Here is a 25,517-nt window from a genome sequence, read left to right as displayed (position 1 = left end):
GCTATGCCCTCTAGTTTTGGACTCCCCTACTCTGAGGAAGAGACCAGAGCCATTCACCCCATCACGCCCCTCATGATTTTATAAACTTCTATAATGTCAACCCTCAGCCTCTGACGCTCCAAGGAAAATAGCCCCAGCCAATTCAGCTTCTCCCGACAAATCAAGCCCTCCAACCCTGGCAATGTCCTTATAAATCTTTTCTGAACCTGTTGAAGTTTCACCACATCCTTCCTGTAACAGGGAGACCATAACTGAATGCAGTATTCCAAAAGTGGCCTGACCAATGTCCTGAACAGCCACAACATGACCTCCCAACTCTTATACTTAATGCACTGACTAATAAAGGCAAGCATACCAAACACCACCTTCACTATCCTAACTACCTGCGACTCTACTTTCAAGGAACTATGCAGCTCACTCCAAGGTCTCTTTGCTCAGCAACACTCCCCAGAACCTCACCATTAAGTGTCTAAGTCCTGCCCTGATTTGCCTTTCCAAAATGCAGCACTTCACATTTATCTGAATTAAACTTCATCTGACACTCCTCAGCCCATTGGCCCATTTGATCAAGGTCCCGTTGTACTCGGAGGTAACCTTCTTTGCTGTCCACACCACCAATTTTGGTGTCATGCGAACTTACTAACCCTACCTCCTACATTCACATCCAAAATTCTTACGGAAAGAAAAAATTAGAAAAAGAAAGAAGTAAAGAGTTCAGAATAACAGTACTTCCAACCCTGTCCATACCAGCTCCTAGCCTCCAATCCGCACCGGGCCTTGATTTGAGACCACAGAGCTTCACTACAAGGCTCTCAGCTGGGAGACCACTCTGGAATCATCTTGAGGCTGGACATTCATGTTGAGGCCACGCCGGGCCAGAAGAACACTGTGCTGAGGTAATAATCGGCCACCATGCTGGGCTGGGAGACAGCCACACCAGGCCAAGAGGTTGCCATGACAGGCCAAGAGATCACCATGCCAGGTCTGCACTGAAGCTGGGAATTCAGGACATGGCCAAGATGAAAGAAAACACAAAAGAGAAAAATCAAAAAGAGAAAAAGAAAAGAAGTGGACAGAGCAGATGAGCTCTGACTGAGGAGACCTACCCTGCCGCTACCTTGGATCGAAATTCTATGAATATGTGATCAACGGGGCTTAAAAAAACCTCTAGATTACTGTTCCAGATGTGGTTGACCTCATTCTAAAGCATGCATGAATAGTCACTCTTCAAAACACCTAGCAACTAGACTTACAGGTTCCACCTGCAAGGACTTTACAAAACAAATTCAAACACATAACCAAGATTTGATAGTTTATTCTGAACTATCAACTCTCTCCAATTATCTAATTCTCATGCCTCGCCTCTATTAGTCTAGCCCTGGGCCTATTGGCAACCACCAAAATTTAACAGGAGATCTTCTGCTTCTAGTTTTGTTTGAAGCCTATCTTAGCCTTCATTTCTTTGTCTAATTTATTCAAGCTTCAGCCTCAATATGCACTTTGCACTATTACAGGACTGCTTCCTCTTCCCTGCATTATTACAGAGCTTTTCTCTGGTAAGAAGAATTATACAGCGCTTTTCGTGATCACAAGATACCCCACACAACTTCATTTCTAATGAAGAATTTCAAGTGCAGGGACTCAAACAATGCAGGAACTATAGCACGCAGTGTGTGCTTGGCAAACTCCCTAAAAGCAGACACGGCAATAATGATCTGACAAATACGTACACAACCAGAATGATTTCGGTCTGGGACCGTTGTTCAGCCTGAAAATCCAATTTACACCTTCACTCTAAGAGAACAACAAACCAAACCCAACACTTCAGCCTGAAACTAACTTTTACACCTCGGGCTATGCAACCTAGACATTAAGGAACCTATACAGATCCTAGACATTCAACTTCAATCAATGTTCATTCAGAACGATAACGCGCATTCAACCTCAATCAAAATACATTTACACATACTTGTTAACTAACGGGAAGCCAATTGACTTCACCAGTAATACAACAGCAAGTGCAGATTTGGTGTGAAGAGGTCTGTAATTAGTATAACTGCAGGCCCCGATCTCTTCCAAAACTCCACGAGAGCTAACTGCACAGCTATCTCCAGAAGAGGGACCCTGACAGCAATTCCGAAACCTACCAACACAGGCCTGTTCCACACAAGGGAAGCCAACAGCAACCAACCATTGCCAGCAGACATAAAAAACAACAACCTCCAAAAATCACCAACCCAACCAACGCCACCATGCCTCAGACAGATCCTGAGGTGAAAACCGACCCGCAAAACCACCACACAATAAGGAAATCCAAGTAGCTACCCGATAAATCCAAACTGCATCCTACCATATCAGCGGAGTCAACCCAGACTGAAGGCCTACACCGTCCGAAGTCTTCATTGAAGCACTGGGTACGGCAAGTGGGAACAGCCAGCTGTACTTCAAAATCGCGTTTTTCCCTCGTGATGAGCTTGAACTTTTGAGACCCAAGTTTCCAATCTAGCTAGTAGGGAAGGGAAGGTGGGTAGTGACAGTGCAGGGACCCCAATGACAGAAAGCCTAATTAAAGTTTCTGTGATTAAAACGGCTGTTTAGCTTCCATCATTGTTTAACCTGTGTTTAATTTAATACTGTATTTAATGACTGTCCTCTTTTTTAGTTGATTGAGTCAATTTCACTGTTTATTACATTTGCCTCTATTTCTTGTATCTTACTTACCTTTTATATTTAAGAAATACAAAGATTCTTTTGTCCACAAACACCTGTCTACTGCTTTCTTCATTTCACATTCTTAAATAAGTCTAGTGTCAGAATCAGGCATCTGGGGTGATTTGAATCACGAAAAATTAAATCAACAAATTAATGATTGCAAACCAGAACCCAACAACTTGTAGACAGTTGTGGTACATCTGCTGCCCTTGTCCTACCACATGGTAATGTTCGTGGATTTCGAACATGCTGTCTAAGGATCTTTGGTGAATTTCTGCAGGGCATCTTATTGACGATACTTGCTTTTGCTACTGAGTATTGACGGTGGAGGGAGTAGATATTTGTGGATGAGATGCCATTCAAGCGGGTTGCTTTGTCCTGGATGGTATCAAGCATCTCAAGTGCTGTTGGAGCTGCACTCATCCAGGTAAGTGGCAATTATTTCATTACACTCATGACAGGTGCCTTGTAGATGGTAGACAGGCTTTGGGGAGTCAGGAGGCGAGTTACTTGCTGCAGGATTTCTAGCCTCTATTGCTTTACTGATGGTGTAGAGTACGCTGGTGGGCAGAATTGGCCAGGTTGGATTTGTCCTGCTTTTTTGTGTACAGGACATACATGGGGCAATTTTCCACATTGTCAGATTGATGCCAGCGTTGTAGCTGTACTAGAATAGCTTGGTTAAGGGTGCAGCAATTTCTGAAGCACAAGTCTCCAGAACTATTGCTGGATTTTTTTAGGGCCCATAGCCTTTGCAGTATCCAGTGCCTCCAATGATTTCTTGAAACCACTTGGAGTAAATCAAATTAGCTTAAGACTGGCATCTGAATTGCTCGACACCAGTGGAGAAGTCTGAGATGGATCCCCATTTGGCACTTCTGGCTGATGTTTTTTGTGAATGCTTCAGCATTACCTTTTGTATTGATGTGTTGGGATCTTCCATCATTGAGAACGGAGATATTTGTGGAGCATCTTCCTGCAGTGAGTTTTTTTTAAATTATACACCACTATTCATGACTGAATGTGGCCAGATTGCACAGCTTAGATCTGATCCATTGGTTGTGGGATTTCTTAGTTCTGTCTACCATTTGTTACTTCTGCTGTTTGGCATGCAAAGTCCCATTTTACAGTTTCACCAAGGTGGCACCTCATTTTTAAGTATGCCAGGTACTGGGCCTAGCATATCTTCCTGCACTCTTCATTGAACCAGGGTTGATCCCTTGGCTTGATGGTAATAATACAGTGGGAATTATGCTAGGCCATGAGCTGCAGTTTGTACTGGGGTATGATTCTGTCACTCATCAATATCCAGTCTTGAGTTGCTAGACCTGTTCAAAGTTGGTTCTCTTTAGCATGGTGATAGCACTACACAACATGACGTAAGATCTTATCAAAGTGAAGACATGCCCTAATTGCTGCAAGGTCTCTTATCAATACTGTCAAAGTTAGTTGAATCTGTAGCAGGCAGATTCCTAAGAATGAGGTCAAGTATGTTTTTCCCTTTTCTTGTTTCCCTTACCACCTGCCATAGACTCAGTAGAGCAGCAATGCTCTTTAGCACTCAAACAGCTCATTCAGTAGTGCTGTTTCCAAGCCACTCTTGGTGGTGAAATCTAAAATCCCCCCAGCCAGAGTACATTCTGCATACTTGTCAGCATCATTGCTTTCTCCAAGCGTTGATCAACATGGAGGTGCACTGAGCCATTAGCCAAGAGAGGGTGGTCACACCCTTGTGCTTAACGTTATCCCAAATACTGCAACGTCTGAGCATTCTGAAAATTTCAAAAACTATTAACATCTTTTAGGTACACTGAAAACAGGAGCAAGAGTAGGCCCATTCAGCCCTTTGAGCCTGCTCTGCCGTTTAACGTGATCATGATGATCATAAACTCAGTATCCTGTTCCCACTTTCTCTCCATACCCTTTGATCCCTTTAGCTTAAGGGCTATAGCTAACTCCTTCTTGAAAACATTCAATGCTTTGGCCTCAACAGCTTTTTATGGCAGAGAAGTCCCCAGGCTTACCAATCTCTGGGTAAAGAGGGTGCCTGCCTTGCTGATTCATTCAGCAGTGTGGCAATTATCTCTTTGGCTATGTCAATGTTTATGGATGCAAATAGTGCTGTTACGTTGAAGGATATCATTATCTCGACCTCTTCTATTATGTTGCCCTTGATGACATTGAGGAATTCTTGGGAGGAATGGATGGAGTGGGTAGAGTTGTCAACTAGGTATTTCAGTTTCCGTTGTAGTTCTTTGGCTAGTCTGTATGTTGGCATGCCTGGTAGTAAGATAATAGGTCTGAGGGGGATCTCTGACTTGTATACCTTGGAGAGTCCATAGAAGCAGGGTGTGTTGGATCCCTGTGGCATCATTTTTCAGTAGTCTGTCTTGCTGATACCTCCTCAGTTGTGTAATTTCTTTCGGATTGTTTTGATCCTGTTCTCTAACTGTGGTGTTGGGTCTATTGCCATCTGTTCGTAGGTGTTGGTATCTGCTAGTAGTGCATTAGCTTTGTCAATGTACTGGGCTCTATTAAGGATTATTTTCATGGTACTTTGTCCACCAGTAAGATTATGATGTTACTGTCTTTCTTGAGCCATTCCAGGGCTTTCTTCTCTTGTGTTGAATGTGTTCCACTTACCTTTTCTGCTCAGTGTTAGGACTATCATCTGTTGGATGGTCTGTTGTATTTCCTCTGAGTCCATTGCTATGTAGATGACACCTTCATGATGATCAAACACACAAGACTAGAATAAACCCACTGACACATAAACAACATCCTCATTGGACTAACATTCACAAAAGAAGAAGAGATCAATATCTGACTACACTTCCCAGACACGATGGTAGAACGTAAGAACAACGGTGGACTCCAGACTGGATTATACAGAAAGACCACACATATGGACCAGATACTTAATAATTCCAGCAACCACCTCAACATCCATAAATGGAGCTGTATCAGGACATTATTCAAATGAGCCACAACACATTGCAGCAACCCAGAATTGTGCAAAGCAGGACAGGAGCACTTACACTGAGTTTTTAAAAGGAACGGATACCCGAAAAACACAATTTGCTGTTATCTCTGTGGCAGACCACAACAAGACGACACAACATGACTAGACACACTAGTCACCCTACTGTACATCACAGACATATCAGAGATGACCACAAGACCACTCAAACTCCGAGGCATCAGGGTAGCCCACAAACCAACAACCACCCTGCGACTGCTACTAACGACAGTAAAGGATCCTATACCCACAACCAATAAAACTAATGTAATATATAAAATATCATGCAAGGACTGCGAGAAACATTACATAGGGCAAACTGGAAGAAAACTAACAATAAGGATACACAAATACTAACCAGCCACCAAGAGACATGACCAATTCTCACTGGTCTCAATACACAAGGATAAAGGAGGATATGAATTTGACTGGGACAACACATCCATAATAGCACAAGCCAAAGAGAGACATGCCAGGGAATTCCTGGAGGTGTGGCCTTCCAACCGGAACTTCATCAACTAACACATTGAACTGGGTCCTATGCACAAAATCACTGAAAAACAGAACCGTTGTAATGCCAACCACCCCAGCAAACCAAGGTATATAAATAATAAGCAGAACAGAACACCAATGCTTCACCAGAGGCGCACTGACGATGTTATCTAGCACAATGACGAAACGTCTGCAATCAAACACACTGGCTCAGCAAGTCTACAACCTAAACTTCTATTTGTTGAAAAAAATTACTAAGTTAACTAATGTTACTTTAAAAAAAAACAGATTTGGAATAACATTAGCAAGAATTACACCTCATCACTAACGAAACTATATTAAAATTGAGGTTACAAAATACCATTACTTGATACAATAAAATACATAAAGGTCAAAATAACCATGCAAAACTAATTACTTTTGAATTATAAAACAATGCCAGCTACATACTGGAATATTTTCTCTTCTGAACAAGTTAATTTAGGAAATAAACCAAATTAAGGCAAAAAACAGAAGTTGCTGGAAAAGCTCAGCAGGTCTGGCAGCATCTGTGGACAGAAATCAGAGTTAACGTTTTGGGTCCAGTGGCCCTTCTTCAGAACCCTACTGGACCCAATATGTTATCTCTCCACAGCTGCTGCCAGACCTGCTGAGATTTTCCAGCAATTTCTGTTTTTGTTTCAGATTTCCAGCATCTACAGTTCTTTTGTTTTTTTGTTTACAATTTGAAATGTTATCCTGTCCTGAAACCTAAAGGTTGGCTTCGCTTCAAAGTGATTTAACATTTGTTCGCCTGGGTTTACCTTAGCTTGGGCTGTAAAAGCAATGTCCTTTACTTGCTTATTTGACTTGAGGGCATACGACAGATTCCACTTAACACACAGTCATGCACTGAATCCGAATGGCTCCATGACACAAGTGTCTTTCACTGACTACAGTTAAACAGAATATAATTCAATTATATTTTGCCAAATCAGGACAAAATGATTGAGAAATAACTATCTTACAACTGCCTTCCCATCATTTGACTTACTACTTCATTGGGACCCTTTCATTTCTATGACGCTCTCTTACAGAATTGCTGAGTCAAAACCCTAAAACTCCCAACAGCACCACATGGACTGCAGAGGTTCAAGACAGCAGTTCATGACCACCTCCTGAAGAGCAATTAAGGATAGGCAATAAATGTTGGTCGAACCAGCAATATCTATGTCGCACAATCAAATGAAAAAAGTCTCCAAAATTAGCTCCTTTCGCAGATTATCTTGTATGATGCGTCAGTCTCTCTTAATTTTGCTCCAAGACCCCAAGATGAGGAGAGCACAGTTCCCTGGTATTACAGCATTCAGACGTGCAGAAAAAGATGGAACAATTTGAAGCACCTTGTAGAGCAGAAGGAATATTGCATAGCACAAATGTGTTTCGAGATTCTGCTCTTAGACCAAGTGATAGGAAATATATCTGCCAACTATCCAAACTGAATGATTTGTAACAACTGTACAAGTCCAAATTCCAATTCTGCTTAATCAGATAAAGACTTATGCAGCCTTTTATCAACTGCCACATGATCCCATTCAGAATCCACTGCTAAAAGAACTTTCAAGTGGAGTATTTATGATTATGACGTTCATGTTGTCACACCTCTCTGAAGTAGTCATTAATAACAACAAAAGAAAATGCTAATCAGAAACATGATGCTCAACTCCAGCACCTATCTACTTTGCCACTTCCGTAACGTTTTTTCGTTTATTCATTCATGCCGTGTGAAAGTCGCTGGCTGGGCCAGCATTTATTGCTCATCCCTAATTGCCCAGAGGCAGTTAAGAGTCAACACATTGCTATGGGTCTGGAATCACATGTAGGCCAGACCAGCTAAGGATGGCAGTTTTCTTCCCTAAAGGACATTAATGAGCCAGATGGGATTTTTTTCCCCAACGATCAATTAGGCTTTTAATTCCAGATTTTTATTGAATTCAAATTCCATCTCTGCCATGACAGGATCAGGACCCAGGTAATTAAACAAACCCACATCTAATATATTCTTCATAAGATTAAAATTCCTTATGAACATTACAATTAATTCAATATATCATTATCTTTACCTAGTTCCTCAGAATTCTTTTTACTATGTTTCATTTCAAGAATCTTTACTCTTCACTTTAGCTAGTTCATCACATCGATACTTCAAGTCACACCTGTTGACTGTTCCTACGTCATCCCTGCAACTCATTCACACGTTATTGCTGTTTCACCTCTGTCTGCTGCTGCAATAGCCAAATCTAAAGGCGCTTCATTCTCATTCAGCTTCTATTTAACCCTTTCACTGTATTGACTCCTACACCTAGTATCTGGAGCATTTAGAAAATTGGCAATTCCGTCCTCTATTCTTTGGACCTTTGCAGAGTTTTCAGGACTTTCGGCAAGAACCTCTCCAAGAACCTAAACCAGTTAGAATCAGCAGCCTGTCCAAATGAAACATCTGAGCACAATTCAGAATTGCAAACATACATACAAAAGCAAAGCATGATCAATGCAGGAAAATGGACATAAAAACAATAATACTACAATTATTCAGCAGCACCTTGGGAGAGAGAAACAGATTTAGCATTTCAGATAAATTATTTTCATCAGAACTTTCTTTCAGGAGGTCCAGTAGAAAACTCAAATCCTCATCACTATCGAACAGGCATTTCTCTCACAAATTACATTATTTCTGATTTTACTTCTCATGGAAACAAGTCTTAAGGCCATACTCTGTTCCTTTTTGGAAGGCCACATCCTCATATCCATTCCATTCTCCCAGTTGTTAGGGTTACCCTTCAATTTACACTTACTTTTTGCCAGTTACCAAATTGATGACTAAGCTGGCAGTTTGCCATCTGAGAATTAATTTCCTTAGTTTTCAACCTTGACCTCAATGTAACCACCTTCTGTTCCTAGGTGGTATCTCAGAAGGATAGTTGGTGAAAGATACAACTGGAGCCAACCTTCATACGTTTTGATATTTATTTACAGAGCTACACATTTTAGGTATACAAGACCTACTCCAATTCTGGTTTATTAGCACATTTTCACTTGTGTTTATATCCCCAGTTAAGGCCCACTACCTGCATATAATTAATCACAGTTAAAATATCTGTTGTAGTGGATCAAAGGAGGAGATAGAGAACGAAACTAAAAAAAAGTAAACAGGCCAAAAGAGAGAAAGAAAGAGTAAGAAACAGCAGGTCAGTGAGAGGAAGAGAAAATGCATGAACAAGAGTGCAAGTGGGGAGGACAGACAGGTGAGAAGGGTGTGGAAGAGAAGAGAGAAAGAGCGAGAGAGTGTGTGCAAACAAGAGCACAGACATTGAAAGGCATGATACAGTGAAAAATAGGACAAGCAGATCAAAAGCTTCTCTATCCCTTACATGCAAAGAAAACATACTGGAAACAAAAGAAAAATTGCAAGCAGAGACAGGTAGCAATGTTTGGCTCATAACAGGTATATAATACGTAATAAGAAAAGTATTACCTTTGGCCCATTCATCAAAACAAATATCTATGAAAATATTTTGGAAGTTTATTGAAATATAGAAGTTTCATGTGCAACAATTTATTGGGGTTCCATACCAAAACTATTTGTAAGTTAAGAATGATAGCTTTAAAAGACTTCAAGATGGTATTGTGATGGTGTAAACCCCTCAACAAACTGATTAAAGTATCCAGATGCTACTTTATAAAAAAGCTGTATTGTGGTATTTCTCCAAAATCTGTAACTAATTGGTATCAACTTTAGAGCTGACACGAGACACCACTCACAGTCCAACTCACTCACTACCTTTACTACAGTACCATACAAGTTGCAATGACTCCTCTGTGCCTGCCACACAACATCTTACATTAAAACAAGCATGCAACAGTGAACTTAATTTATTTATTTGATCCTGTTTCACCAACATTCATCGACTAGCAATTAGATCTGAAGTATTCAAACATAGGGATTTGACAAAATAGGCATTTAAACTCAAATTTTCTATTCCAAATTATCTCCATTTAAAATTTAACTGATCAGTTTTGGTACCAGCTATTAATATTTACCCTAACTGGAGGAGACCATTCCACATTTATAAATGTATTACTTTATTACGTCAATGTTATAGTTAATGATTAACACAATTTTGCACCTTCAGAAGCTTTAAAGCGTGAATGACTATTCTGCGGGTTAAAAATGCTATTTGTAACTTCATTTTTATCACATAACAGTGTTGTTACTAATGAAAGCTCATGACGGTGGCTTTAAAAATATAAATGCTATTAACTTGGAAATTCAATGGTCAGTCGGGTGAAATTGCGACACTTATAAATACGTACTGTGCAAAGGTGTACAGTTTAAAGCTCAATGTCATATAGAGTCATAGAATCCCTACAGTTTGGGAGCAAGCCATTCGGCCCACACCAACCCTTCAAACAGCGTCCCACCCAGACCCACAAGGTGGGTCCTATCCCTGTAACACTGACTTTCCCATGACTATTCTACCTAGCCTATACATCACTGGGCACTATGGGGAATTTAGCACGGCCAATCCACCTAACCTGTGCATCTTTGGACTGTGGGAGGAAACCCACACAGACACAGGGAGAATATGCAAACTCCACACAGTTGCCCAACGGTGGAGTTGAACCCAGGTCCCTGTGCTATGAAGCAGCAGCACTAACCACTGAGCTATCATGCCACCTATACAGTAGTCATTCTTATTCCTAATGTTCAATTGTTCAATTTTTTTTCTATCTACTTTGGTGAATATTTATAAGTGGTCTGCTGCTATACCATCCATACCAAACACCAAAAATGCAACATTAGCTTTGCAGAGCATAGTATTGTACTTTGCTGGTCGTCTCCAATTTGTACATTCAAAACATATTTAAAAAGCAAGAGGCAGTGATTCAGAATATTCTAACATTAAATCCAATAGAAAATAATTTTCACAATATATTAAAACCGTGCAAAATAATATTTTAATGTTCAATATCACTAAAAGCTGAGATGTTGTTGCATGTTTACATATTGATTGAGCCATCCATAAAACATTAGTCTTGGCTCACCAACAAAACTGATCTTTTGAAAATAAAAATGTTTTCATTGTTCCAATCATGCTGACCATACAGTTTCAATGAGCAGTCAGATGAAAATATTAGTGAATATCAGATGGAAAAAAAACCAACCATGCCTGGCTGCCAGAACACATTCCATTATTTCATTAACATTTCAGATATCAATGAATTCCTAGAAAAACCCAGCAAAAACAAAGGTATCAAGGATTCCTTCAAGGTGCAGACAATATTAAGTCTTATTGCAAAATAATGCTTTTCCTCAATATTTATAGCAGCATGTTATTCAGTAATTTAGTCGGCTCGAAATCAAATTGAAGAATACAATTCACATCAAATTTTTTAGATAAAAATAATTTGTTAGGAAGTCTTGTATCTTTTATCAAGCTAAAAATGCAGAAAATCTCAACAAATAATGGGATTTATTATACGCAACCAGTGCCAGGCTAAAGATGATAATATTCTGAATTAAGCCAAAAATGAGTGACCCATTTATTATTGAAAACTAGGGTTGGTTCAGTGTGGATTGGTAATGAGCCAGACACCAAAAGTAACAGTTCTATAACTCAATAGCATTACACAAATTTATTAATAATAATGTTAAGTTAACACATTTAAACAGTGATGTAATTGAAGGAATTTATAAGACAATTGTGCGATTAATATTTTCTAACTCCAACAAGAAAGCAATGAACAGACTAGGAAATTTATGAAAGTTAAAACTACATCTCCAAAATTTGCCTTGAATCTCTCAGGTCAGAAAATCACAAAGTGTACACCACACTTTTATTTTTCTGAAATAAAATAGGAATAGGTTTTTAAGCCAATACATAGAAAGCCCCACAAGCTGGTCTTCAACTTAATTTTAGATAACAAACTTGGGTAAGTGGTTGAAGGATGAGTGGGAGAGCATTTTACAGATAGCAATCGTAACTTCATTAGATTCATGATTGTTATGGAAGAGAATGGGCCTGAAATCAAAGTTCTCAACAGGGGAAAGGCTTATTTTAAGAAGATCAAGTATGATTTGGCTAGATATTTTCAGGTAAGTCTGTTTCAGAGTAGTGGGTTGAATCAAGAAGGAAATATGGAGAGTACAAGGCCAACATATTACAATAAAGAGAAAGGGTGGGATCATCAAATCTTGTGAACTCTGGAAATCAAGAGATATACAGCAATTTATAAAGAGATCATGGGGAGGCTTATGGTAGATACTGAGTGCTCAGAAGATACGAAGCCTTAGAGGAGTATAAGATGTGTAACAGGGAACTTAAAAGGGAGATTAGGAGAGCTAAAAAGGGATATCAAAAAGGATACTGGCAGGTAAAAATAGAGGAAAATCCTATGTTATTTCAACGTACATTAAGGGTAAAAAGTTAACAAGGAAAATGTAGGGCTCATTAAGGACAACAGGGGTAATTTGTGCATGGAGCCAGAGGATGTAGATAGGCTCTAAGTGAATTATTTGGGTTGGTGTTGAGAGAGGCACAATATGGGTATTGAAATCAGGGGCAAGGTCTGTGATACAGTGTGTAGATGAGGCCAATGTGGTAAATAATGAGGAGGATAGCCTTAGACTACAAGCGGATATAGATGGGATGAACAGTGGCAAATAGAATTCAATCCAGATAAATGTGGGGTGATGCACTTGGGCAAGACAAACAAGGCAAGGGAATATGTGATAAACAGGACCGTGGGAAGCAGCAAGGATCAGAGGAATCTTGATGTGCATGTATACTGCTCCCTTAAGTTGTCAGGACAGGTGGATAAAGTGATTAAAATGTATATCATATATTTGCCTTTATTAGTCAAGGCATAGAGTTTAAGAGCGGAGAGATTGTGTTGGATTTGTATAAAACATTGGTCAGGCCATAACTAGAGTACTGTGTGCAGTTCTGGAATCGGAATCAAAAATGGAGGGAAGTTATAGCACTGGAGCAGGAGCAGAGGAGATTTACCAGGATGTTGCCTGAGCTGGAGAGTTTCAGTTATGAAGAGAGATTGAACAGTCTGTCGTTGTTTTCCTTAGAGCAGAGGAGATTGAGAAGGGACATGATTGAGATACATAAAATTATCAGGGGTAGAGAGGAAGAAACTTTTCGCCTCGGTGATCAATGACAAGGGGACAGAGATTGAAGGCAAGGGGCAGAATGTTTAGAGGAAATGCAAGGAAAAACTTTTTCACCCAGAGGGTTGTGGCAATCTGGAACTCTCTGTCTGCGAGGGTAGTAGGGTAAAAACCCACATTACATTTAACAAATATTTAGATAGTCACTTGCGATGCCAATTGCTCGGCTCCAGCACTTGTGAACCGAGTGCTGGAAAAAGAGATTTAGGTGGTTATTTTTGACCAGCAAGACACATTGAGCCTAAGGTCCTTTCTCTGTGCTGCAGATCTCTAGGACTTCCTTGATTTATCCTGGCAACTAGTCACCATAATCAGAAAATCAATCGGGCATTTTTAACTTAAACACAAATTCCCATTAAGAACACTGGAGAGAAAACAGAAACCATTAAAACACACTGGAAATCTAATACTTTTTGCTGGAACACTACTCTTGACTTTCTACATAATTTTAACCAACCTTGGGACGTAACATTTTTGTAACACAAAAATGCTACCAATGATGGATTCCCATTCAGCATTATAAATTTTCTTTTGGTGAAAGCATTTGCTCAGACTTCAGTACTGTAGGATTGTTTATCAATTTGTAAACATTTCAAACTTGGAGCTTGCCTTTAAAGAACAAAATGGTGAAATTAATTAAACAATCATAAGTTATAAAGGTAATGCAAAGTTGAGGTCAGGGCATAAACAAAGACTCAACCGGCCATACTCTGTTCTTTAAAAAATCTCACTCTACTGTGGATTGAGATCAGGCACAGACTTCAACATTTCTGAAACAGAATTAACATGATATTTTGTAATCTGCTAGTTTGTCTGTATTTTGAAAGCAGTTTATTATGCTGTCCGCTAGCCAGAAAGGAAGGTACAAAAATGATAAAGTGTGAAATATTCATTTGTGAGACACTAAAAATATTAATTCCTAATTTAAAATTCCAGAGCAGTCCAATTAGGCAACCAAATAAAATCTTAGATTGAATACCCTGAATACCTTGCCTTTTCAGATACATACGCTGCATTATCCACCACCCTACTTTGCTGAAGTCTTAATGTCATTTTATTTCTACTCAAATAAACAAGCTTTTAAAATTGAAGGCTAGGATTTTCAATTGTCCAAGGGGGCTAGAACAAGAACAAGCATGCTTTGAAAATAGCATTTTCCATTAGAATGTCAGTGTTCTGGGCCTTTAGGACACCGAAAAGAAAGTAAAGGTGGGAATAGGCAGTTGTCAGGAATCCATTTGCCTTCAATTAGTGGTCTGCTAAGCTCCTTTAGGATCTTGTTAATGAGCAGGGGTGGACCAGTAGGCCATTTTCAACTTGTCAAATTCCTGAAGCCAACCAGTCTGATGCATTTAAGTGCACAGTTATTAAGTTCCACCTAGGGAGAAATTGAAGATTTTTTTTTCCCCCAAACTAAAATTTTTTGGAGCTGGAAGATCTTGCTCCAGATTGGGCATGCTAACTTACAGTTGACATTTTTGCACAGGATGTGAATGCTAGCCCTCCAAAATGTCAACTTCTGTATGCAGCAAGGCAGAAGCAGCTATGATGGGGCCTGCTGTCTCCTTTGCTGCTTATCCTTCATAAACTGCCCTTACCCCATGGCAATACTTGCTGTCACTAACTAGCACCCTACCAAAACCCACCCCCATAGGACATTGATCAGATGGGCCAATGGGCTGAGGACGGCCCGATGGAGTTTAATTTAGATAACTGTGAGGTGTTGCATTTTAGTAAGGCAAACCAGGGCAGGACTTATACAATTAATGGTAGGGCCCCGGACAGTGTTGCCAAACAAAACGACCTAGAGATACAGGTGCATATTTCCTCCAAAGTGGAGTTGCAGGTAAGCTGGGCAGTGAAGGTGTTTGGCATGCTTGCTTTCATTGCTCAGAACAATAAGTATAGGAGTTGGACGTCATGCTGTGGATGTACAGGATGTTGGTGGGGCCACTTTTAGAATACTGCATACAATTCTGGTCACTCATCTATAGGAAAGAGGATGTTAAACTCGAGAGATTGTTAAAAAGATTTACAAGGATGTTGCTGGGACTGGAGGGTTTTAGTAATAGAGACAGGCTGAATAGACTTGGACTTTTTTTCCCTGGAGCATAGGAGGCTGAGGGGTTACCTTATCAAAGTTTATAAAATCTTGAGGGGCATGAATAGGGTGAACAGACAAGGTATTTTTCCTAGGGTAAGGGAGTCCAAAACTAGAAGGCATAGGTTTAAGGTGAGAGGGGAAAGATCTTAAAAGGGACCTGAGGGGTAACTTTTTCCATGCAGAGGGTGGTACATAAATGGAATGAGCAGCCAGAAAAAGTGGTGGAGGCAGGTACAATTAGAACATTTAAAATGCATCTGGATAGGTATATGAGCAGGAAGGGTTTAGAGGATATGGGTCAAATGCTGACAAATAGGGCCAGGTCAAATTGAGATGTCTGGTTGGAGTGGACAAGTTGGACCAAGGGGTCTGTTTCCATGCTGCATGACACTATGACTCAATGTGTAAAAAAGGGCATCTTCCCAGTTACCACACAGTATTGGTCATAGTTGCAAACTTCTATCTCAATGAACCAGTAAAAATCCCAAAACGCCTTTAATTAAAATAGAATTTGGCTTATTCAGTCATTGTAAATCAGCAGCTCTAAATTCTTAGAAACATGACCTAACATAGAAAAATAGAAGATAGGAGCAGGAGGAGGCCAAACGGCCCTTCAAGCCTGCTCCACCATTCTTCACGATCATGGCTGTGATGGAACAAATATTTACTCAACAACAGACCTATTCATTTATATAAAAAGACCTATTCATTCCCAACAGAATAAAGATTTCATAAATCTTTTCGGGATTTATTCCCTTTATCATCTCATTACCAAACCGATAAAAATATTCTCCACAGTTGAATAAAATCCTATTACATTAAAGACTGCATTTGTGTAACATTTAAAGTCATATATTTAAAGCAACATTACTGGATAATTATAATAATGGGTGGAAATTATAACATTAAATTAATCTCATTTAAGAACAAGTTATATTGTTATTTAAAAAGACAAATCAAATCATTACAAATCAAGTCAACCTAATCTGCATGGGCAAATTATTAGGAAAGGAAAATCTAAAGGAGGGTATAAATCTTCATTTAAAAAGCCACAACTTAATCAAGGAAAGTGAACACGAACTTGACAATGGAAAATCATGAATAACTAACTCAGTTGAATATATTGGGGAGATAATTAGGGGGGGTTTTGATGGTGGCACAGTTCATCAACATGAATTTTAGCAAAGTTTTCAATAAAGTCCCCCATGGCAGACAGTTCAGAAGAGTAAAAGCTCTTGCAAATCAGGGAAGTAGCAAACTGAATACAAACTTGGCATAATGGCAGGAAATAAACTGTAATGGCCACTGGGTGTGTTTGTGACTGAAAGGATGTTTCCGATAAGATTTTTCAGGACTAAGTACTGTGATGCCTTGCTTCTTATGACGTATCAATGATTTGAACTTAATTATCAGGGGTATGATTAACAGGTTCAGTAATGATGTGAAAATTTGGTGGTATTATTGATAGGGGTAAGAAAGTTGTAATAGACTGTCAGGTGGCAGAAATATGTCAAAGTGAATGGAATCCAGAGACATGCAAGGTAACACTTTTTGGGAAGACAACGAGGCAGGAGACTACACAATAAATGGTTGAATACCAAGAAGTGTGGAGGAACAGGGGGACCTTGGACTGCATGTACATAGAGCCCTTAAGGTAGCTGGACAGGTAGATACGGTGGTTGAGAAAGCATACAGAGTACTCTCCTTTATTTCCCAAGGTCTAAAAGTACAAAAGTGGGAAAGTTATGATGCAACTGCATAAAACACTAGCTAGACCACTGCTGGCGTACCACATACAATTCTAGTCACCACAGTATAGGATTTGATTACACTGTAGCAGGTAGAAGTGAAAATTTACAACAGTTTTTCCAAGCATTGAGAATTTTAGCTATTAAGAAACACTGGAGAGGCTGGGGTTTTCTTTGGAATAGACAATGCTTTCTTAACAAGAGACTGACAGGGAGACTAAATTAAGATATATAAAATATTAAGGGGTTAAGTAGTGTAGATAGAAAGGAGTTATCTCCATTAGCAGAGAGGACGATAACACTGTGGCAGCTATCCAAAAATAATAGATGGAAAGATTAGAGGGAGAAGTTTTCCTTCCCCACTCCATCCCCAAAGAGGGTTGTGGGGGGGTGGAACTTATTGTGTGAAACGATTGTAGGGAACAAAAATCTCTCGCACTTTTAAAAATACTTGTAATATTGTTACGGTCTGGACCAGACCAGGCCCCCATCCAACTCCCCCGCCAAAGTATTGTAGGAGATAGCCTATCCCCTAACTTTTATATTTACTTAAAGACAAGTGCAAGGTGCTGTGTTCCAGATATGATTTAATTGGTCCACCACCAGGCTTTAATCAAAACACACTTCATTCTTACAATACAGATAAAATAAAAAAAGTATAACTTTAACTCTATTGAAACACTTAACAAGATAAAGTATTATTCAACCACTAATCATTAACTGTTTATATAGGCAGCATACCCATAAACATACCTTTGGCAAAAATACAATTCAGCAAAATAGATATTGTTCTCGTGTGCTGTCTTTTTACTGTAGCAGCAGACAAAGTTCTAGCTGTTAGTCCAACAGCCAACTAGCAGAAACCTTCTCATTAAGTGAAAAGCAAAACTAACAGCCTGCCTGGGTCTGTGTGAGCCCTGACCCTGCTCACTCATGATTTTTTCCACGTCATTTCTAAATAAAACACCCAGGGAAATCTCAAAAACTGTTTACCAATTGTCTGTCTAAAGGAGATATTTCAGCATCGCTATGGCAACCCCTCTTTGCAAGAGAAACAACACAGGGCACAGCACTCAAAACACAGCAGCATCACAACATACACTGCATGACTATGGGCAATCCTGGTTAAGTGGAATTAGGCTGGGTAATCATTTTTTTAAGCCAGTGTAAACACTACGGGCAGAATCTTGCCAGCTCCCGAATGACGTGGACCATGGCAAAAAAAGTTCGGAGAAAAAAAATCCCATGAGATGGCCAGAGAGGAACTTAATGGTGTTGAGAGAAAAAGCTCCATTTTCCAACTAAGTGTTGAACAGCAAGACAAGATTCTCACTACTGAGCAATGATAGACCTAGTTGCATGAATTAGGACATCATTACAACCTAATCTCATCTGATTAATAGGTCGGCTTATACGATAGATGGCAACATGAAAGTCAGAGCAGTTAATGGTGGCTCCAGCTTGCCGCCAGACCTCCATCTTGGACAGAAGGTTGCAACATCTCGGGCACCCTCCATTGACAGTGACTGCGCACACTGCAGCTTCCCACCCCCACCCCTCTATCCATGCATTCACCATGTACCAGCCTCACCACATTACCAGGGCAAATCTCCAACCCTCTCACATTACAGGTTTGCACTTCAAAGTCCACTGATACTTTTACTGCCATGATGCCATGTGTGTCCTCTCATGGATTAGACCACGGTGCTTCACAGTGTTGCATGCTTGCTCTCTTAGCATTCACTCACTTTGTGCCTTCTTGGATGTTCACAGGATCACTGCCTTGCAGTTTAGCAGAATGCCACCTCAGCCAGAGATTAAATGTTCATAGTGTTTCTGTCTTGTCTTTTTTCCCTTTTAACTACCACCAGTAAGACAGCATCCTTTTTTCTTATACTCTGAAGTGTTATTATGCAAACCGAGCAACTTTCCCATAACCAAAATCACCATGATTTCTTTTCTCAATTTTTCTTTTAACTACCACCAGTAATCACCCATGCAGCCGCTCAAGTACTTACAAGCAAAGGCCATTATGGACAATGCAAACCATTAAAAGTGAGGGAGAGGTAAGGAGAGAGGGAAGGAGCTAAATCAAAATGGAGTTGGAGCGGGAGATAAAGCACTGTATCACCGTGGTGTCCACTTCTCTCTGAAGGCATCGAGAGCACTTAATCACACCCTGTGCTCCGTATCCAAGGGCACTCGGGTATGAAATAGGAAGAGGGGCAGACACATGGCAGCTACGACCCCCTCCACAGCCCGTTGCCTGGACCTGTTAATAGCCAGCCTTGCCATGCCCAGGAGCAGACCACAAGTAGAACTTCCAACCTGTTCCCACCCTTCCACATTAATTGCCCAAAGATCAGAAGCGTAGGGCTGAAATGCAACAAAAAGTACACAAAAGATTTTTCAAATAACTAAAAAAGGGGTGCAATCTCCTGCAACTAATATACACATGGTCCATGTACTCCACAGTGCTGCAAAGTAAACAACTGGGCTGGGTGTCCGTGAACTGCCGCAATCTGCAGTTATCAGGAGCTACGTGCAATACCCTTGATCTCAGGTCCCTAATGGAAAACAAGCCCCTGCCTCTGGTCACCCCCATGGCCACAGTCCTCCCCTCTGCCAGCCACTCAAACCCGTGATGGTGGAGGTGTGGATTCCTGAGCATAGGCTTTCTAATGATAGCTGCCACACAGCCGTGTCCCATAAACTGATCTGGTCCTGGTAAAAGACAGGCAGCATTTTGAGACTGGGAGACCCTTGCAGTCTACGAACAGCTGCAGCATGTCATAACTGAGGTCATGCACTTGTGGAATTATTTTGTCTTGTCTTGGAGTTTAGGGCACATACTAAGCCAGGAAACTTGTCATGGCTGTCTGAAGCGGTCAGGAAGGTGGACTTGTTGCAGTATGGCACCAAGCTTTGTCAATCACACACCTACAACATGTGCCAACAGCCTACACCGCAAAGACAGTGCATATGCATCAACCAAATGATTATGTCTCCAAGTCTCAGGGGAGTAGTTCTCAGTCAAAGCGGGGTGACTGCTGTCAGTCAGGAGGCTAAGATACAGCAAGTCATGGGTATCACTGGATCACATTTCAGGGACCTGGATGTAATACACCCAAGTTGAACGACAAGAAGAATTTGTACCACACTGGACGTTCGGTAAGAGGACAAGTGAGCTGCATGGCTCAGATTCTAAACAGCGATAGGTGTGAGACTTTGGACTGGTATGTGCAATAACATGTCAGCCACGCCACCTCTGTGCCCAGAGAAGCATCAGTTTGAGGTTGCTCTCTGATCATGTGCCCTGTAAAAGGCAATTCCAGACTGTCATTGATTGACCAGGTGCACAGCTGGGTTTCAAACATAGGACCAGTGCTAGGGATTTTAGGATATCCCAACAGAGGCAAGTACATCCTCCAAGTAGGAGATTACATGAAAAAGATCACCATACCGGCATAGTTCATAGATCATTAGGTGAGTTTGATGATAGCACAAGAATACGCAATAAGCCACTCAAAGAGAAATCCTCCATTAAACTCACAAAAATTACATTTGGCCAATTTCTGGTAAGATTCAGTCCAATGTACCAAATGGTCTTCTGAACTGTAAATTTTCTACATTTTTATTAGTTTGCTGCTAAGGAATATTACTTCTTGTCTAGTCATTTCAATTCATCCCTCCTATAGGACAATTGATAGATGATACAAAATTGGCTTAATGATGGGAGACAGAGAGTGATGGTGGAGTGCTGTTCTTCAGATTGGAGGCCTGTGACCAACAGCATTGCACAGGGTTCAGTGCTGGGTCCATTTTTGTTTGTTATTTACAGAAATGATTTAGATGAGTATATAGAAGACGTGGTTAGTAAGTTTGCAGATGACACCAAGATTGTTGGTATAGTGGATTGTGAAGAAGGTTATCTAAGATTATAAAGAGATCTTGATCAATTGGATCAATGGGCTGAACAGTGGCAGATGAAGTTCAATTTGGATAAATGCGAGGTATTGCATTTTGGTAAAACAAAGGCAGTCCTTACACAATTAAAAGTAGTGCCTTAGGTAGTGTTAGAGAACAGAAAGGTCTTGGGGCTCAGTCTGCATTACATATAGATGGTTAATACGGCGTTTAACACAGTTGCCTTCTTGCTCAGACTTTTGAGTATAGGAGTTGGGACATTAGGTTGAGGTTTCATAGGATGTTGGTTAGGCCTCTTCTGGAGTACTGTTTCCAGTTCTGGTTGCCTTGTTTTAAGAAGGATATTATTAAGCTGGAGAAGGTTCAACAAGATTTACCAGGATGTTGCCATAAACAGAGGGTTTGAGTTATAGGGAGAGGCTGGATAGGTTGGGACATCTTTCACTGGAGCGGAGGTGGTTAAGGGGTGACCTAATAGAGGTTTATAAAATCGTAAGGGGTATAGATGAGTTAAATGGCAGGTGTCTTTTTCCCTAGGGTGGAAGATTTCAAGACTAGGGGGCATATTTTTAAGGTGATAGGAGTAAGTTTTGAAAAAGACATGAGGGGCAACTTTTTTTTTTTTAAAAAACAGAGTGGTTCATGTGTGGAATGAATTTCCAGAGGGAGTGGAGGACGCGGGTAGAGTTACAGCGTTTAGAAAACATTTAGATTAAGTACATGAATAAGAAATGTTTGAAGAGATATGGGCCAAGAGCAGGCAAGTGGGACTAGTTTAGTTTGGGATTATGGTCAGCATGGACTGGTTGGACGAAAGGATCTGTTTCCATGCTCTATGACTTTATGACAAGGTCACCTTTCCTCAGAAGTGACAAGATATACCATTACCAAGAATCTACATTATACAAGAGATACCTGTAACTGTTAGTCCAAATGGATCATCCAGAGCATTTTTAAATGCAAAATAAAATACATACAAATCTCAATATATTCCTTTACATTTTATAAATAAGTATTAAATTTGAAATATTTTTACTGAATGAAATTAATATATTTCATAAGGGGTTCACCATTTGGGATGGATTTGAAATCTGGAGAATGTCTGAATAAGTGCCTCCTAATATATTTCCCCGCTGTGACTCCATTCCAAGGTTTGAAAATGGTTGCAACCCGTCAGTAAGCTGTGGGAGGGGCAGGGTAAGACCTCGTTGTGTAAGAAGAGGGAGCGGTGTTTAGCTATTGATGCTTGGGGTCTGGAATCCCACTGTAGGTAGCCTGGGAAAAATCAGACAATTTAATCCAATTCTACATTCTTGTTTTGAATTAGAAAATTATGTTCATGCTCAATGCAATAATGCTATTTAACTGATGCCATTTAATGTATGTTACATATCATTGGCAGCACCTGATTAAAGCCACCCTCTTGATTGTGCTCATAGATCTGCAGTGAGTTTCAACAATATCATACTCAAATTAAAGCAAAGTACTACAGATGCTGGAAATCAGAAATAAAAACATAATGTCTTGGAGAAAATCAGCAGATTTGGCAGGATCTGTGAAGAGACAGTAAAAGTTAACAAACCAAGTCCAATATAACTTTTCTTCCTGGACTTGAAACCGTTTCTCCCCACAGACGCTGCCAGGCCTACCAAATTTCTGCAGCATTTTCTGTTTTTATTTCAACAGTTTCATGTTCATCTCCCTCCTGTAGCCTCTCTCTGACTCAATGATAGATGATGTATGATCTGCCTGCACAGTTCAGATTCTTAATATTAATTATGTGGTCTAGCTCATTGAGAATAGTAAAAGCTCTTTTCCCTAGAAACACTCATTCCCCAAAGGCAATTATTAAGAGTAAACAAGTCTCCCAGTACTTTTGTTTTTAAATAATTTTTCCCTTTCTGGAAGTGTAATCAGTTGCACCATTGTACTTGCTGTTCATATTTCCACAAGAGATTCAAATGACAGTTGCACTATCTAACTACTGAACAGAGGGGTCTCTAAAGTTTAACAATAGGATATGATACCATGTTCCAAAGAAGTCAGATTGGAATTGAAATATTAACGCTGCTTCTTGTTATCAGATGTGCTGAGCTTTTACAGCACTTTTTTTAAGAATATAGTTATTAGCATGTTACAATAGATTAAAAAATTCAATTTCGACCCATCTGCCATCATAGTTTACTTGTGTTTTCATGCTTGATAGCTCATCCAAATGTCTTCACTGAAAGATAAATTGGCAAATAGGTGGCCAAGGCAATTAAGAGACCAGATTGGTATTCCAGTCCACTAAGATGTGGGAGGCTCTAAATTCCCACTTTTGTCAGCCTCCACCCTCCCCAAAAGAAACTATTAATGTCCATTTTAGTAAACGGTGAAAATAAAATATACATTCGTCCTCGGTGGTCACACCACAGCTACTGGACCCATGGGATGGCATTACAAACGAAGTATCTGAATGAGGAAACATTATCTACAGAGTGGGATCTCACTTTATCCTCTAACCCAGGTAAGGTTACAAACCTAATGTAAACAACATCGGAGCATACTGGAAAACAGAAGGGACCTCTCAGAGCTTTCTCAGACATTCGTGTTTATTCATAATAACTCTCCTCTGTGAAAGAATGTGACGGTAGCAGGCCGGGATGGAGAGACTGGATCTGTTCCTCGCTTACCGTACTCGATGCCGCTAACAAGGAAGAGAAGACCGATGGTGATGTTGGTGAGCCTGCGCTTGGTCCGCTGATCCATTGCCAGCTCTTGTTGCTTTAGCTGCTTCTACTGCTACCAGCCACTCCGGGGGGAACAATGTGGTACACAGCAGATTCTCCCTCTTCTCTTAGCGGGACGGATAAACCGCACCAGCCTCCAGTTGACGGCTCGACGTGGGCCGCGAGACGCTGACCCCTCGCCTCACGAGCAGACGACCAACCGTTCAGACAGCTGTGCCCGGCTGAGGCCCCGCCCACCAAATTCGCCCCGCCCATACCTACCTATACGCCGTTCTTACAGACCCCTTTCCCATCCTGCCCCACTAAGGGCCCCACCCATCAATCCCTGTCTCCACCCACCACCTGCACCCCGCCCATTCCTACCTGTACCCCATTCTTGCAGACCCCTTTCCCATGCTGCACCGCCCAGCACCTCCTGGCCGGCCCACTCTCACCTGGCCGCTGCAAAACCCAGCCACTCCACTCGGGTACTTGCGGTCACTGCTTGCTTTGCCTTGAATCCCTCACCAGTAACTATTTTTCTGATGCGGACATTAAAACTCCACCTTGCGACCTTCCTATTTTATTACTGACCAATCTTTGGAATTCCCTTCATCGAATAGCGATGCTTGCAGAATCACGCAGGGGATGAAAGATTATCAGGAATTTACAGAATGCAGAATTGAGGTTAAAATCAAAGCAGCCTCATGTTATTGAATGTTGGAGCAGACCCGTAGGGCCAAGTGACCTACTCTTGTTCGTAGTTTATGTGTTGTTGAAATCATTGTTCATACTTTTGTTACCTCTAGGGTTGACTATGCCAAAACACTCCTGGATGCTCTTCAACATTCTCCCTTCCAAATAATTCAGGTCATTCAAAATATTGCTTCACAGTCCTAACTCACATTAATGCTGACTCACTTATCAGACAAGTGCACTCCCTGAATTAAAAACCAAAAGAACTGCAGATGCTGTAAATCAGAAACAGAAACAGAACATTCTGAGGAATGGTCACTCAACCCAAAACATTAACTCTGATTTCTCTCCACAGCTGCTCCCATACCTGCTGAGCTACTCCAGCAATTTCTGTTTTTGGCACGCACGGAGTTACACTGGCTTCCTGTCAAACATTACCTTGCTTTTAAAATGCTCTTGTATTAAACCCGTTCATGGCCTCACCTCTCTGCATCTATGGAATCTCCTCCAAGACATCTGCACTCCTCTAATTCTGGTATCTTGAGTGTGCCCTGTTACGATCACTTTAGCATTGGTGATTGTATTTTCAGTTGCATATGCCCAAAACTCTGCCTCCCTACCTTACTCCTCCTTTAAGACAACTTTTCTCAGAGTACAACCTCTAACATCCAAAAAGCAATCTAGTGAACAATTTCTATAACTGTTTCTCATGCAGTGTGGCTTCTAGCCCACAGCTGAAGCTACTGCATGGTCCTAAAGCCCACAGTGAAAATCCCACTTATATTTCTGCTGCTCAAATGACCAAATACCAGGGTCTTCAGTTTGCCCCTTGCATTCTTAAGAAATTCTAGTTTGTCCATTGTCTCCCCACAGTTGATTTAAATCAACT

At 40.6% G+C, this 25,517-nt stretch overlaps 1 protein-coding gene across 1 annotated transcript in view; it reads right to left on the bottom strand.

Moving 5' to 3' along the window:
- Positions 1–24,194, bottom strand: part of mfsd8l1 (major facilitator superfamily domain containing 8-like 1) — a 73,045-nt gene extending 48,851 nt beyond the window's left edge. Inside the window, exon 1 of the mRNA XM_048604380.1 lies at positions 23,897–24,194. Within this exon, the coding sequence (XP_048460337.1) occupies positions 23,897–23,972 (76 nt within the window). The 5' untranslated portion in view covers positions 23,973–24,194. The remainder of the gene's footprint in view (positions 1–23,896) is intronic.
- Positions 24,195–25,517: the final 1,323 nt, after the last annotated feature.

Source organism: Rhincodon typus, chromosome 13 (assembly GCF_021869965.1).
Source record: "Rhincodon typus isolate 14 chromosome 13, sRhiTyp1.1, whole genome shotgun sequence".
NCBI classification, from domain to species: Eukaryota; Metazoa; Chordata; class Chondrichthyes; order Orectolobiformes; family Rhincodontidae; genus Rhincodon; species Rhincodon typus.
The sequence above is the reverse complement of the archived record's forward strand: the minus strand, read 5'-3'. Positions and strand labels throughout refer to the sequence as shown.